Source organism: Pipistrellus kuhlii, unplaced genomic scaffold (genome assembly GCF_014108245.1).
Source record: "Pipistrellus kuhlii isolate mPipKuh1 unplaced genomic scaffold, mPipKuh1.p scaffold_m20_p_19, whole genome shotgun sequence".
NCBI lineage: Eukaryota > Metazoa > Chordata > Mammalia > Chiroptera > Vespertilionidae > Pipistrellus > Pipistrellus kuhlii.
In genome coordinates this window covers 5,435,353-5,451,779 of record NW_023425504.1, presented here as the reverse complement: position 1 = coordinate 5,451,779, position 16,427 = coordinate 5,435,353, and the positions used below count along the sequence as shown (strand labels likewise).

Genomic DNA, 16,427 nt, shown 5'->3' with positions numbered 1-16,427 from the left:
TTGAGTACAGCGGTTTTGTGGTATAACATAATATCTAGTATTCTGATCCCTCCAACTTTGTTCTTCTTAAGATTGCTGCAGCTTTTAGGGGTCTTTTTTGGTTCCATATAAATTTTTGTAGTGTTTGTTCTAGACCTGTGAAATATACCATTGATACCTTAATAGGGATTGCATTGAATCTATAGATTGCTTTGGGTAATATGGACATTTTAACAATGTTGATTCTATAAATCCATGAACATGATATATTCTTCCACTTGTTTATATCTTCCTCTATCTCTTTTTTCAAAATCCTATAATTTTCAAAGTGGGTCTTTTACCTCCTTGGCTAAATTTATTACTAAATATCTTAATTTTTGTTGCAATGGTAAATTAGATCATTTTTTTTCATTTCTCTTTCTAAGAGTTCATTATTGGTGTATAAAAATATCATCAATTACTGTGTTCTAATTTTGTATTCTGCTACATTGTGGAATTCATTTATTAAAATCTAGTAGTTTTTTATGGAGTCTTTATGGTTTTCTATGTACAATGTCATGTAATCTCTGAATAAAACAGTTTTATGTCCTCCTTTCCAATCTGGATGCCTTTTATTTTTCCTTCTTGTCTGATCACTATGGCTAGGACTTCCAGTACTATATTGAATAAGTGTGCTAAAAGCAGACATCCCTGTCTTGTTACTGTTCTTAGAGAAAATGGTTTTAGTTTTTGCCCATTGAGTATGATGTTGTGCAAATACATTTTAAAACAAGCTATGCTGGCCGAGACCGGTTTGCCTCAGTGGATAGAGCGTCGGCCTGCGGACTGAAAGGTCCCGAGTTCGATTCCGGTCAAGGGCATGTACCTTGGTTGCGGGCACATCCCCAGTAGGGGGTGTGCAAGAGGCAGCTGGTTGATGTTTCTCTCTCATCGACGTTTCTAACTCTCTATCCCTCTCAATTACTCTGTGTAAAATCAATAAAATATATATTAAAAAACAAAAACAAAAAAACAAGCTATGCTCTATTTATATTTAACACAACACTTTCACATTACACAAGGGGTGTGCCATCTTCACTTTCCATTGAGAAGACCCATATTAAATGCAACTGCAAAACTATAAGAAATATTTGCTTAATTCTTCTTAACAACAGTAAAAGTTCTGTAGTAAATGTTATGTCAATGTAACATGTATGTACAATTAAATAGCTAAAGAGACACCAAATATTCTCAACTTTACATCTATGCTTCCAGTACTTGCTTAGCCAGTGAGCCAAAGCAACACACTGAGTTGATCCTACTGTTAAACCTAGCCTTCCTAGTCACCGAGTCTACCTATTTCTAGTGTTTTCTAGTCTTCTAATCCCTTTTCATGACTTTAGCACATCTGACCCAAAGTAAAGAAAGAAACAAACGCTTAATATACTTACCTTCAACAGCAACTGATATTTAGTGAGTCTTTGTACTGGTTTGAGTAAATAGGAATCCAGACCAAGTCTGTGTTTTAATTTTCTCTGACATTCCTGTGATTAAAATATAATTATAAGTAAATTTAAATGAAGACATCGTCCTGTGAAAATGCCAAGTGTTCATTGATTAGGACCAATGATGCCAGGTTTCTTACATCACAAGGAAATTTTACCAGAAAAATTAATGTTACATGTGGTATGACCATTTGAGGCAGTATATTTGAAAAAAATGACAGTAAACATTAATTCAAGGATTTGTGAGGTAAAAAATTCAAAATTTCAAAGAATAAATATTTGTATATAAATGCACATTGATGTGGAATGTTCAAAGGGCAAAAAAGCAACAAATGACCATAGATGAACATTACTAAAAAGTTCTTCAAAATATCCAAGAAAAATAACAGAAGGTTCAGTTCCACAGGCCAAGGGCCAGAAAAGAAATAGGTTATACTGAATATAAATCAGATTGGGCATGAGAAGAGGTTTTTTTTTAATATCACAAGAAAAATACAGCCCTCATTAAATGGCTCTGTATTCCCTGCCACTATAAATATAAGGGTCATAACTTTGGGTCCTGGGAACATGGTAGGTTCTATAATAAGGCCAAGGTGGGGGCTGTGTAGGATGAAATGTGTATATAGGAAGTGCAGAATACAAAAGAAGTGGAAGAGGTTATACCTATGTAAGATTCAGGACCCCCATCTGGATATGGATAAAACCCAATATACAATCTAATTCAAACAATTATCAATCCTTAATCCATGTTGGGAAGCAAAAACATAAGCATGATATTGAAGATTTAGAGTTAAAAAACAAAAGAATAGCTAAAATTGGTTGCCTCTGCGGATCAGCCATAAATGTGTATGTGTGTGCATATGTGTGTATTTTGGGGAGGGTAAAATTGCTTTTTAATCAATATATGCATACTTAAAGTAGAAAATGGATTTATAAATCAGAAATATTCCAGTATCTTTCAGAAAGAATATATCCAAAACCTGAATAATTACTATACCTGGAAAAAGGCGCATTCTGAATACTTCTTCCAAATTGCCTCTGATCTGGGTTTATTCTGACAATATTTTGCATACATCTGAAAATCAGTTTTCTGTGATAAAAGCAAGTTCAAATGTATTACCAATTATGAACATGTACTTTTCTTATCAAGAATATATGAGCAAATGAGGTACCACCTCACACCTGTCAGAATGGCTATCATCAACAAAGCAACAACTGAGAAGTGCTGGCGAGGATGCAGAGAAAAAGGAACCCTCATGCATTCCTGGTGGGAATGCAGACTGGTGCAGCCACCATGGAGAACAGTATGGAGTTTCCTCAAAAAACTAAAAATGGAACTCCCATTTGAACCAGTGATCCCACTTCTAGGAATATATCCCAAGAAACCAGAAACACCAATCAGAAAAAATATAAGCACCCCTATGTTCCTAGCAGCATAATTCACCATAGCTAAGATTTGGAAACAGCCTAGATGCCCATCAGAAGATAAGTGGATTAGAAAACTGTGGTACATCTACACAGTGGAATACTATACTGTTGTAGAAAGGAAGGAAGGCCTACCATTTGCAACAGCATGGATGAAGCTGGAGAGCATTATGTTAAGTGAAATAAGTCAGTCAGAGAAAGATAAACATCACATGATCTCAGTCATTTGCGGATTATAATGAACAACATAAATTGATGAACAACAACAGATCCAGAGACAGAGAAGCATCGATCAGACCATCAAACCTCAGAGAGAAGGTAGGGGATGGTGGGAGTACAGGGAAGAGATCAACCAAAAGATTAGTATGTATGCATATAAGCATAACCAATGGACACAGACAGCAGCGAGGGGTGAGGGCTAGGGGATATAGACTCATATGTAATACCTTAATCAATAAAAAAGAAAGTATGAGCAAGAGTGAGTGTGGCTAAGCATTATAGAGAATGTAGCCTAAAGTGCTGCCACACTGGCAGCTGGTCAAGAATCCTCTTTATAGTAGAATAGCATGTCCATCAGAACAATAGAGGGGCACATAATTATCCAAGTAATTTTACAGCTTCTACTTACCAAGTTTGAGAGTTAGAGAGAGAAAAGCCTTCTCTGAATGAACTATAAAAGCAAACTCATATTTTCACAACTGTGAGCTAATAGGTTTCCAAGAAATATGCTCTTCCTATGGTGTTAGTCACTTGATTGCCTGGTGAGTGAATTTGTAGCTAACTTCCAAGGTCCTTGATTTATCATTGAGACATATTATTATACCATAACCCATTAGACATCTGCCCATGCTATTCTCTCTCCCTGGAACCACCTTTATTTGAGCCTTATCTAATGGGATGCCTCTTACTCACTCTTTAACAATCATCTCATGAGTCATTTCTTCTATTAAAGCATTATTTATATCTTCGGTCTATGTAAGATTTACTTCTTCGTGACCCCTATAGAATCATTTGTATATCTCCAACATAGCACAATTCACACTGTACATAATGGCTTCCTTATTTCTCTCTGTGAATAGTCTTGGGTTTGGTACCCACATAGCCTAGCATAGTGGTTGATGCATAGTATGTTCTCAGTAGATAGCTGTTAAATGAATAAACATATCAAAAGGCATGTATTAAACCATTACTGGTTACCAAGGACTCTGCTAACCTTATAAAAGATACTAGTACAAAGATAAATAGGATATGGACCCTGCCTCAAAAAGTTTTCCATCAAGTGGAGAAAGAATTCATGAATATATGTAAAGATTCATAGTAAATGTAAAATCCCCAGTGAATACCATGGTCATTAAGTCTGACAGGAGTCCAAAGGAAAGAGATACTGCTGCTGCTTAGGGGAAAATATGGGCATAATTTAAATATGTTTCAATTTAGGATATGTTGAGAAAGGTAATAACACAAATTTCTTCCTTAACCTTATCATTTTCTCAGTCCATAAATACTTTCTCAGATATATATTAGGAAGCTTTCAATAATCTCTGCTATGCAATAGACTCTCAAATTAAGACAGAACTGATATTTCAGGAACAGAAAGAACTACCGTATTTTTCGGACCATAAGACGCACTTTTTCCCCCCCAGAAGTGGGGGGGAAAAGTCCCTGCGTCTTATGGTCCAAATATAGCCTACACATATACTTTTAAAAAAAAAGTTTTTTTACTTGCCCGGCTCTGTGTGGTCTCTGTGTGCTTGCCCGGCTCTAAAATGGTTTTAAATGCTGCTGTTTACTTTACAGGGTTGATTACATGTGTTTATGACTGTGATGTTGGGTTTTAATGCACATAAAATATTTTAGGACACTATTTGTTTCAGAATCTTTTTTTCATTTCCCTTCTCTAAAAACTGGTGCGTCTTATGGTCCGGTGCGTCTTATGGTCCGAAAAATACGGTAGATAAGCAGAGAACATTCTGAGAGGAAACTCTAATGGAGGAGAGTATGGTTACAAAACTTGAGAAGTCAACTGTATTAAGCATACTCTTGGGACATGAAGAAATGAGCTTCCCTGAATGATCTCATAGAATAAACAAAACAAAACAAAAAAACAGCTCTCTGTGTTGCAAAGTTCCTGTGATAGATGCCTTGGGTCTGAAAGCCAGGCTACATTTGATTCTACTAAGACTTCACATGTATTAGAGGGGAATACCAAGGCATCTCAGGCTAAAAATTAACCAAGCCAAGAATGGTTGTGCTAAGATGATTCCCAACTCTCACATCTTCATAGCTGGGATGGTCCTTGGACTCCTGGGATCATCCAGGGGTCAGTGGACACAAGCTGAGCCATTGAAGCATTTCCTACAGAACACAATGGCCATTTGCATCCTGTCGATATCCTATTGCACCAGTTTCTGTAACAAAACCTGGTTTAGCATTAAATACTTGCTTGAGTGATGTCTCCTCTAAAAATATAAAAACATAAAGAACAATATCTACCTTTTCTCTAAATCTGTTCTTACAAAATTAGCTATTTTGGTGGTCCATATTTATATATATTTAAATAATAATTGAACTAACCCTTTCCAGGAAACAAAGTCCGACTCTTTCTGGAGCATCCATGCAATTTTCCAGACTGCTCATGAAAAGGCTGTGAAAATTTCAGAGAAAAAAATATTTTTATGGGAAATAAATTGGTCAATAACCTTTAAATAATATCATAAAAAATAAAATTCAATTCAGCAATTACATACTTGCTATGGAATTCATATATTTCTGCCATATTTCCAAAGAGAACATCCTTTTTATTTCTCAGGAGAGGTGGCATAAGATCAAACATCTCTGGATTATCCATCTCTGCTTTATAGCCCTACCCAAAATAAATAACATTTATTCAGTTAAAAAAAGATTCACATTAACAGTTGATTGGCCCACCAAAGGTGTATGTACAACAAAATGTATAGGGGATTAGTGAGTGAAGCTGCTTGTAATTTTAACATTAAATTTTCTATTTCCCAAAACTATACGTTATCATTATTTTTTAGAAAGTAGGGCCAGGAAGTGAAGGTTTTCTACTCAATGGGTAAAATAAAATGATAGCTCATTGGCCTTCAGGGTACTTTAGAGTATAGGAAACAAAATAGAAACCAAGTATGAAAAATTATATTACAGGTCATTAACTTCTACTTAAGCTAGCAATAAGTGTTTAGGTGTTTCAGACCAAATTCATACTATGGCATTTGTATGAAATGAATATTTTCCTCCCATTTTCAGATCTTCACATCACAATCTCTAAATAGTGCCATGGGAATAATTAGAACAATCTGTTGTATCACTAAAAGAACAGCTTTTCTCTTCTATAATACATTCTTAATCCACAAGTCTTACTCCTGAGGGAGAACCTGAATACCCATATCTGACAAACACACAGTCTCAAACCATAGCAGAAATACTCACTGCTGCCATGTGACAATCAAGGAAGCATGCGGGAAGAGAAGGCTGCCCTAAACACTGCCTAACACATGTAGCAGGGGAGTATTTAGGAAAAGATGGGAAAATACAATGTGACTCCCTTACCAACAAAACAGTAAACAGCTCGCGAACATAAATCTTCTCAGTTTGTATCAACTCATTTAGGACATGGCTAAAACACAAAGATCATATTTATCAATTATTTTATTGGTTTAGAATTGTAATGAAATATTTCCATTATCTAATTGTCTAATGTAAAAATTGTTAATACACAGGAACTACCAATAGTTTTGGTTTTATTATCAAAATGTAAAATTAATTCTATGGTTTCTAGAACAAGTACCACTATAAGATTTACCACAAGATTATAAAATATATTTAAACGAATGGGGAACAGCAATCAGGACTTATTTTTAAATGAAAAAAAAACACCCTTTATTTCTAACTCACCAAGTTTAAGAATCAACCTACTAAAACCTCACAAACTCTATTCCCAAAAATCTGGGAAATACTTTTGGGGAGGGGGACAACACAGTTTCTTGGTTATAGTTCCCTCTCTATCTTTCTTTCCCTCTAAAAGAAATATTCGAATTTTAGGCAGAATTTTTCCTTTTCCCCAGTAATGTTCTGATATTTTCCAAGACCATTAAGTGGGTTTATGATATTGGATTTCCCAAATATAAATCATACTTAAGTTTCTGTAGTAATTTTGATTACTAGCTCTTTATAATAAAACTAGAGGCCCAATGCATAAAATTCATGCAAGAGTAGGCCTTCCTTGTCCCGGCTGCCAGCACCAACTTCCCTCTGGCACCAGCTTCCCTCTGGCACCCGGGACCCAGGCTTCCTCCATCCCCCAGCAGGCACCTGGGACCCAGATTTTCCTCGCAGCCCCAGCTTCTTCTGGAAGGTCATCCAGAAGGATGTCCACCCTAATTAGCATATTATGCTTTTATTATTGTTGATACATTTTCCTTCCAAAGCAATTTCCAATTGACATTCTATTTAAAATTTGTTTCCTCACTGCCCACTATAAGTAATCCTTTTAATTTAACTTATATCTTTAGCCTTTTTTTTAAACTTTTTACCTTTACCATTAACCTTTAAAAATATTTAATACATAAACACACACACACACAGGGTGGAGCAAAGATAGGTTTACAGTTATTAATATGGAAAATAATATATTCAATAAATAATAATATAAGCATAAACTCTGTGTTTTGTGTACTCACAACTATAAACCTACTTTTTCCCCACCCTGTATGTATCTACATACACCTTGCTCTAAAATACTGGCTACTTACAACTCTATGATATAAAATTTAAAAGGTGAATATATTCATCTCTGAAATGTTAACAGAATACTATAAAAGTGAATAAAACAATGATTATTAACATGTATAAAATAGCATTGTATATATACATAATCCTTTCTGGTTTTTTGGAACACTGTCCCATTCACTCTGACCTCATTTACAAAAGAGAAGATTAATATTCTGTGAAGGTCTAGTTAATTTTCAAGTCACATAAACAGAGCATATGTTGACCAGGTCTACATGCAAGACTTCTGATATATCATCTAGTGTTTTTTTTTTCATCAAATCCTGTGTAATCCCATATTGTGAACTCGAAATCCCAAACATGTTCACTTTGGACACTGAATCAGTGTCTCCTGCGAGTATATATATATATATATATATATATATATATATATATATATGTATGTCTGTTAATAAATTAAAAAAATACTTCTTTAACACATCCAAGGTATTGTTATTGTTCAAACTGGAGGATGGACCAGAACTCTTCTCTAGACACTCATGCACCACTTCAATCTGAAATGATGAAAATAAGTTAAATTAGCATCTAAGTAGGCATAGTTCTTCAAAAAAAATCTAGCTTAAATTAAGTTTTCTCTAGGTCTAAACTGTGTAGATAAATTGAAAAATAACCCTATGGTTATTTAGTCTTTCAAATATTAAAAAAAAAAAAACAAAACATTTGAGTTGCCTAAGAGGGCAGATTTAAGATAATAATTAGAATTTGCTTTATATATTAAGTAATATTTCATTTATTTGGCACTTTGGGGAAATGAGGTTAATTCATAAAAAGTGTATTGTTCAAATAACTAAAGTTTATTCATTGAAAAACCAAAATGGCTTGTCAACATTAATTTTTTAAAATATTTTATTGTTTTTTGTTTGTTTTTTAGAGAAAAGAAGGAAGGGGGAAAGGGAGGAGAGGGGGTGAAAAGTGGGAGGAAGGAAGGGAGAGGGAGGGAGGGAGGGAGGGAGGGAGGGAGGGAGGGAGGGAGGGAGAGAGAGAGAGAGAGAGAGAGAGAGAGAGAGAGAGAGAGACTTCCTCCTGCATGCCCCCTACTGGGAGTAGGAAACCAGGCAGGTACCCTCACTGGGAATTGAGCTGACAACCCTTGGAACATGGGAGGACACACCACCAAATGAGCAACACCAGCCAGAGCTCAACCTTAATGACTTTTTATGGAAACCTTTCTAGGAAATATTACATGAATCCTTGAATTCTTTAACCCAGATACAGAACATCACCGATCCTTTTCCTATTCACTCAGTGGCATCAATCATGAACATAAATGATATGATAAAATCTAATATTACACTCCAGGATTAGTAACATGTGCAGAAATGTTTATTGTTTCTTGAAATGACTGTTGTCTGTTCATCTGTCTCTGCTCTCTGTCACATGTCAGTTGTTGCTACAAGTGACTTCCCTGATCCTAAACTGCTAACTTATTTGCAGTCTCTATGGGACTTGACTACCTTACTGAATCAACTGCCTGAGATTTATCACAAAATTAACATTTTGCTCTTCAGAAGCATCTGAAGTATATTCCAGGGATCCTGGCTATATTGAACAGCTGAGATGAGCAAAAACCCTAACCTTCAAGTAAGTGTAGCATTACTTTGTAACAACTGGAACCCCAAACCAAGTACATGATCTATCAGCTAAAATGCATTTCCTCAGAATATGACCTACTTATTACAAATACAGGTGGAAAGGAACAAATACTTATTGACTATTTTATATATATTATGCACACATCATTACATCAAATTCTCACACTAATTTAGCATGCTATGTCATACTTATCCCCATTTTACAGAAGGGAAAACAGGCTCAGAGAAGTTTAGCAACAGGTCAAGGTTCATACCTTCTAAGTAATGAAACAGTCAAGCCCATGGTCTGTCACCATTACCATGTTCTCTCTTTAAGAGTGTGCTTTTATTTATGTCTGCTCAATGTACCAACTATTATCATTTTAATGTATAATTAGGATTGAAAATACTACACAGTCCACTTATCAGATAGGTATGCATTCTTACTTTTAAACAATTTCTGAAATACAAGTTTTTAAAGATCTGAAACATAGCTACTTTTGAATATATAAAGATTGTGCAAATTGACTTGAAGTGGAAGAATGTGTGCATTTTGGAACCTAGTTCACTAGCTATAAATCTCACTAAGAAAATGTACATAGCCACAGCCTCCTATTTTCCCCTACAAATGAATAAACACACATAGTGGAATGCGAAGGTAGTTATGAGTTAAAACTAGAACCGAAAGACACGTAGGACGATGAAATTTGGCATTCAACCTGTTTCCTTCTTGAAACCAGAAGTTGTGTCTGTATAACATGATAACCAGGCATGATATGTAGCATATTCACTAGCCTGCTGATAATTGTATAAAAGCCTTAGAACACTAACATACACCACATATTTTTCAAAGTACTTCACAAATATTAGAATATTTTATCTATACTAACTCTATAATGAGGGTATCCTATTATTATCCCCATTTTACAGATAAGAAAACTGAGTTCCAAAAACTTAACCAAGGTTATACAGCCAAGTGATGCAGCTGGGATTAAAGGCCAGGCAGTCTAGCTCTATAATCTGTATCACTATGATCTCTATGACAAACAGCCTCTTGACAATATATTCTTGTCTTTATTTACCATCAAGAACACACAAAGAAAAAAAAAGAACACACAAAGAAAATATAGGGCATTGCAATTATGATCAGGCTACTCTCTGCAGATACCAGAATATCATGGATAACTGAGAAGGACTTATGTATTTATCAAGAAATTAATAGATGTCTTTTTCAGCCTAAAGTATGGTCCATTAGAACCTGCTTCTTACTTGCAGAACTGGAATTACTTATGAAAGAAATCCCCTTTTATAAAAATGTACATCACTTATTTATGCTTATTGAAATGGGGTATGGGGAAAGAGATGATGGGACATACATGAGATATTCTATAAAAATTATTCTGAATTTGACCCAAGATTTGAGAAACTACTCATTCATCTGGGGATATGCCAGGACTGCAATTAAACACAATGCAGCATCAGCTTTTCCTTTTAGATTAAAGAGGCTTTCAAAAGCACCGTGTTTGAATAGATTAAAAATATGGTTCTAAGACCCTGTTCCTATTCTGGAACTACAGTAATAAAGCCAACTTTGAATTAATTAATTATATTTCCTTTTAAGTTGCTCTTATTTTGTTTCCAAGTCTTCTTCCCTGGGAGAGAAACATGAAAATATCTCAAACCAGAGTGAAAATCTACACTTTCATGCATGTTTATTAAACAGAAAGATAGTAGTATTACAATGTGTTTATATAAGTATTTTTTAAATCACACTATTCAAAACACTTGAATGTTTAAATTTAGCTATATGATCTCAACTTCTTATTGAGTATACTTTTGCCATGTTATAAATCCATTTTCTCCTTTATGAAAAATTCATTTGATTACCAAGCAAGCATGAAACTGAGTGATAGTACGCATAAATTATTTGTAGATATGATGTTCATCTTGACATATAAGCATTTGCTCAGATTGTAGGACACTAATTAACTGTGTCAAAAAGTTTAGAGAAAAATCTAAACTTAACTAATAATTACAGCATTTATTTGGCACTTAAAATATGCCTACATTCTTATAAGCCCTACACAGGCAGTTTCTTTTTCAAACCTCAAGTCACCTTAAGAGATAAGTATTACTTCAATCCCCATTTTAAAGATACGGAAGTAAGGTTACTATTGTGCAAAAAGCAGAGGTGGTATTCAAATCTCAATTGTCACTATCAGAAGCTGTGTTTCTAACCACTATATATAGGAAAACAACATGTCTGAAGCATGTTAAGGTGCTAAAACAAAACAAACCAAAAAACAACTTCATCTAAATTCCAAGCTTTAATAGTTCTGTTCTTCCTGCTTAATCTTTCTTTTTCGTTCTGTTTAATCATTCTCTTCTGTTTAAAAAGGGTGAGCTCCTATATTGTTATGCAAGGAGTCCAGATGTTCTGACAAAGCCCAGTGCCTGGTCCACTCAAAGACTAGGTCATTTAAGCTTCTAATTCTCAGAGCTGCTGAAAAGGCTGCCACCCACACAGGCTTTGTAGATCTCTCTTCTCCATGGAAGAAACATACTTTATGTCTTTTCCTCCTCAGCAGGAGCCAGTGCAAGGCACATTCAGGGAAAGGTTATTATGCTGTTACATTCTCTAAATTTTATATTTTACTTTCATTTATTTAAAAATGCATTATATGTTTTAGGATTACATAATCATATATATATATAAATTAGACTTACTGGCAATTACTATATAAAATCAATTTCTCAATAAATACTGATGCCCATCACTTTAAAGACACTTGATATAGAGATCTGAACTTACTTAGAAATGTAAATTAGGGATCTTCACTAACTAGCTGTACTAATTAATTCTTGTCAAATACATGAAGAGATGAAAAAGGAGTATTTACAAAAGAAATGCGCTTATTTCTGAAAAGCAATGTAGATGAATTCATTCTTTTAACAATCTAAATATGTATAAACCTTATTGAGTGCCTATACTATATGCTAAGCTCCGTATTTGGTGCTAGGGATACAAACATAAATTACACACAGGCCCTGCCCTTATAGAGCTTACAGTCTATTAAGAGAAACACAAAACTAAATTAACACTAAAGATGAGACAAAATAACCAGGGACTCATTATCATATAGCTTGAATATCCAAATGAACTGGGAAAAGGGGAGGAGAGGAAGGAAGGAAAATATTGCCTAAAGGAGGTGGCCTACTGTAGGAAAATTGATGGAGGAGTAGGAGCTAGCAAAGGGAAAAGAGAGAGGGAAGGGAACACTGTTCCTGAGAGAGAATAGTATATATGAAGTCCAAAGGCAAGATAACTAGAAGAATCTGAGAAGGGAAAATGGGGAGTCAGGGAGACTCTTACAGTTGTCAAAGTAATAGATGATATTAACTAGGATTAGGGAAGTGACAGTGAGTGATAGCAATGGGAATGGAAATAAGGGAGGTTCTTTGACTGATTAGAGGTGGGGAATGAGTGAGAAGATGAAACCAAGGGCCCAGGAATCATGGTGCTATTTACTGAGATGAGGAAAATAGGAAGAGCAGGTTTTGTAAGACAGAAGCAATCAGTTTGGGGTATGCTGAGTCTGGGTTGTCTATAGGAAATTTGAGGAAGCAAATTGTAAATGCAGGTTTAAAGATTAGGAGAAAGATCTAGACTAGAGGTACAGATTTAGAAACTCAAACCACATTTTACCCCTCGCAGACAGTGATCTTCCATAACTTCCCTCTGTATTAAATGTTAACTCAACAAATATGTGTTACATTCTGCTAGGTGCCAGGAGGCAACTGTGCTAGGTACAAGATTCTATTTGATTCAAATTAATAAAAATAAATGCAAAGAACAAAAAGCAGTTTGACTTATTTTATGAAATATTAGCACTATGCTTTGATTCAATCCAAACTTATATATCTGGCTTCGTAATTTAATGTTTTGAAGAATTATTTGGAACTGATTGTTATAATCCCCACTACTCACAGAGCAATAGGGTAAAATGAATGATGTCTATAGCGTAAGAAATGCTTAGATTTAATTTATAACCATGATTTATGATTAATAAAATCATTTATCTAACCATGTCAGTAAGCTGCCTTCTTCCTCATAAATGCACTAGACAGTCTTAAATTACAGCAAATTAAGGCTACTCCTAACAAATAATTTTATTGTGGATGAGACAAGAGTCTATAAAATGAAAAAAGCTTGATTTATTTTAATAGTGCAACTGTTTTCCTTGTTTTCTACTTATGAGTGGTCATTTGATGAAAGCGCATAATCTACTTTTTTTTTTATATAGTCATTTTCCAAGACTAAGTTTAATACTGAGAGAATAATGGACAGTTATTATGAAAAATAAAGTTAATTGTAGGCAGAATGCAAAACTGAATGCTGATCCTTTTAAATTGTTTTAAATGCCAAACTGTTTTTTTACATACATAAACTCTGAAAATGTACTGATAAAAAGTAATAAAAATGGGTACCTTTTTAAAAAAATGTACATGCCCTAGCCAGTTTGGCTAAGTGGATAGAGTGTTGGCCTGCGGACTCAAGGGTCCCAGGTTTGATTCCGATCAAGGGCATGTACCTTGGTTGTGGGCACATCCTCAGTGGGGGGGGGGGGTGTGCAGGAGGCAGCTGATCAATGTTTCTTCTCTCTCCCTTTCTCTCTGTAAAAAAAAAATCAATAAAATATATATATATATTTTTAAAAAGAGGCCACAGAGGCTGCTCAAGGAAAACCTTGGAGAAATATGGTCATCTTATTTCTAGAGTAGTTCAACAGCATAGTGAGGATAATTATTTTATCCCATAGAATGTAGAATGGAAAATAGATATTACATGATTGAAATAGGTCAACAAAGATTAAAACCAGAAAATGGACTCTGTGACAGGCAAAATTATTCTATTTACTTGCATTTATGTACAATAGGCAAGCCGTTCTATTATCCAATCCATTTACTTACTGGAAGCTTATAAGAACCAAGTTATAGTTTATTGAGGTATAAAGTGCATATGCTTGAGTACATACAGGCACACATGTGTACCAGTTTCATATGCCTTCCTTCTTCCACCTGCTGAAGAAAAGGTTGAATTTGATGCTGGTATAAATGTTCACACTCATTGCAAGTCTGGACTATTCAGTACAGATCTGCAACATCCTATACTATATTATATCACCACTGTGGAACTATTGTATGTTAGTGTCAATTACAACTCCTGCCTCATGCAATATAATTAAACATGATCAAATATGTTTAAATAAAATTTCAATTTATCAGGATTGAAGAATAAATTTGGTATTTACATTAAGAGTAACAAAGTAGCCGAAACCGGTTTGGCTCAGCAGTAGAGCGTAGGTCTGCGGACTGAAAGGTCCCAGGTTCGATTCCGGTCAAGGGCATGTACATTGGTTGCGGGCACCTCCTTGGTAGGGGGTGTGCAAGAGGCAGCTGGTCGATGTTTCTCTCTCTTCGACGTTTCTAGCTCTCTATGTCTCTCCCTTCCACTCTGTAAAAATATCAATAAAATATTTTTTTAAAGAGTAACAAAGTAAATAAGAGCAATAAAATAAAATAAAAATTAAAGAGGGAATGTAAGATTCTTTACCAGGTGTAGGTAAAAAAAAAAAAAGGGTGCTTTAGGTATGATTGCTTTGTTGGAAACAGGTACCACAAACTGGATTGGCCTCACATGCTCATATTTCAGGTTTTTAAAACCAACTTGTTGGTTCTCAAATACAGTTCGAATGCTTTCAAGCTTGAGTTGTACAGGCTGAATTTGAATCTACAAGTTGTATAAGAATTTTATGAAATATTTTATGAAATGGGATAATTACAAATACTATCAGATTTCTCAGACTCAAACAGTCCAAAACTTAATGTAGAGTTTCAAATATAACTAGAAGGAATTTAGGAGAGTAATGGAGACGGACTAATGTATTATCTCCACACGGTTATAAAATGCAGAAGATCTCAACCAAAACAAATAAAAGAAAAATTTATCAAGCAGTCATGAAATAGGTCACTACATAAAGTGATTTACCTTTCATAAACAAGAAGGGACAGTGCCCGGAAAAGAAGGCATATTTAGCATCAGAAAGCCACCAAGTTAAGCACTGTCACAGTAGTTTGTTATGTTTCTTTTATTTCACCATGTTGTAAAAGGCTCCTCAGAGCCATTATAAAGAATATCTCCTTCTGGCCTTTGTAGACAATTTGACACAGCTAAGCTTCGTGGCATCCAGAGAATGAGTTGGTTATTGCCACAGCTATGTTTCTGTTTTTCTTAGGCATTCCCTAAGATCTGCCACTAAACACAGATTTAAATACTGTTCCAGCCAAAACTGGTTTGGCTCAATGGATAGAGCGTCAGCCTGTGGACTCAAGGGTCCTAGGTTCGATTCTGGTCAAGGGCATGTACCTTGGTTTCGGGCACATCCCCAGTTGGGGGGGGGGGGTGTGTACAAGGGGCAGCTGATCGATCTTTCTCTCTCATCGATGTTTCTAACTCTATCCCTCTCCCTTCCTCTCGGTAAAAAAATCAATAAAATATATTTTTAAAAAATACTGTTCCAATCTTTGCATCAATTAGACATTTTAGCAGCAAATAGTATCACAAATAAACTTTATCTACAAATGTGAAAACAGTGCTTCATGACATCTCCAATGGGGTGGTATTGAACAACCTAAAGCTCTCCACCCTACAAACAGCAACTTCCGCTTGCTCCCCACCCTCACCAAGAAGACTGAGATCCTTTCTTTAAACCTTCCTTCTGTTGTTGGTTACTGCAGCACAAAGAAAAGATGTCTGGCATAGAGTGATCTTGACATTGGCCCAATATTTGCCAATGACAGCTTTGGTCTTTCTCCAAGGATGCACAAGAAAATGTATGTGAGAGCTCGTGGTATGTGAAAAGAGTTTAAAAATAATGGAGTCAGAGCTCAAAAAGGAAATTATTCTTAATTTAATAGCAAGAACAAGCTTTTGGATTTTTTTGAAGCTTAACAATGACACTGATATCACCTCTAATCCTTAAGAGCACTGTGTAATTGCAATTTGATATAAAGTTAGCTGTGAAGTAATAAAACTCTTACAACTAAACCTATGGTAATTATAGTTTTTAAAAATGTGTTCACTTAAAAAGAAGCCTCT

General features: G+C 35.1%; 1 protein-coding gene across 1 annotated transcript in view; it reads right to left on the bottom strand.

The window, feature by feature from the left end:
* The window catches only part of MCF2 (MCF.2 cell line derived transforming sequence), a 73,765-nt gene that overhangs the window by 22,071 nt on the left and 35,267 nt on the right, over positions 1 to 16,427 (bottom strand). The window contains 8 exon segments of the mRNA XM_045583477.1: positions 1,410 to 1,502; positions 2,461 to 2,553; positions 5,463 to 5,532; positions 5,636 to 5,751; positions 6,459 to 6,525; positions 8,106 to 8,191; positions 10,859 to 10,934; positions 14,902 to 15,061. Coding sequence (XP_045439433.1) covers positions 1,410 to 1,502; positions 2,461 to 2,553; positions 5,463 to 5,532; positions 5,636 to 5,751; positions 6,459 to 6,525; positions 8,106 to 8,191; positions 10,859 to 10,934; positions 14,902 to 15,061 — 761 coding nt within the window.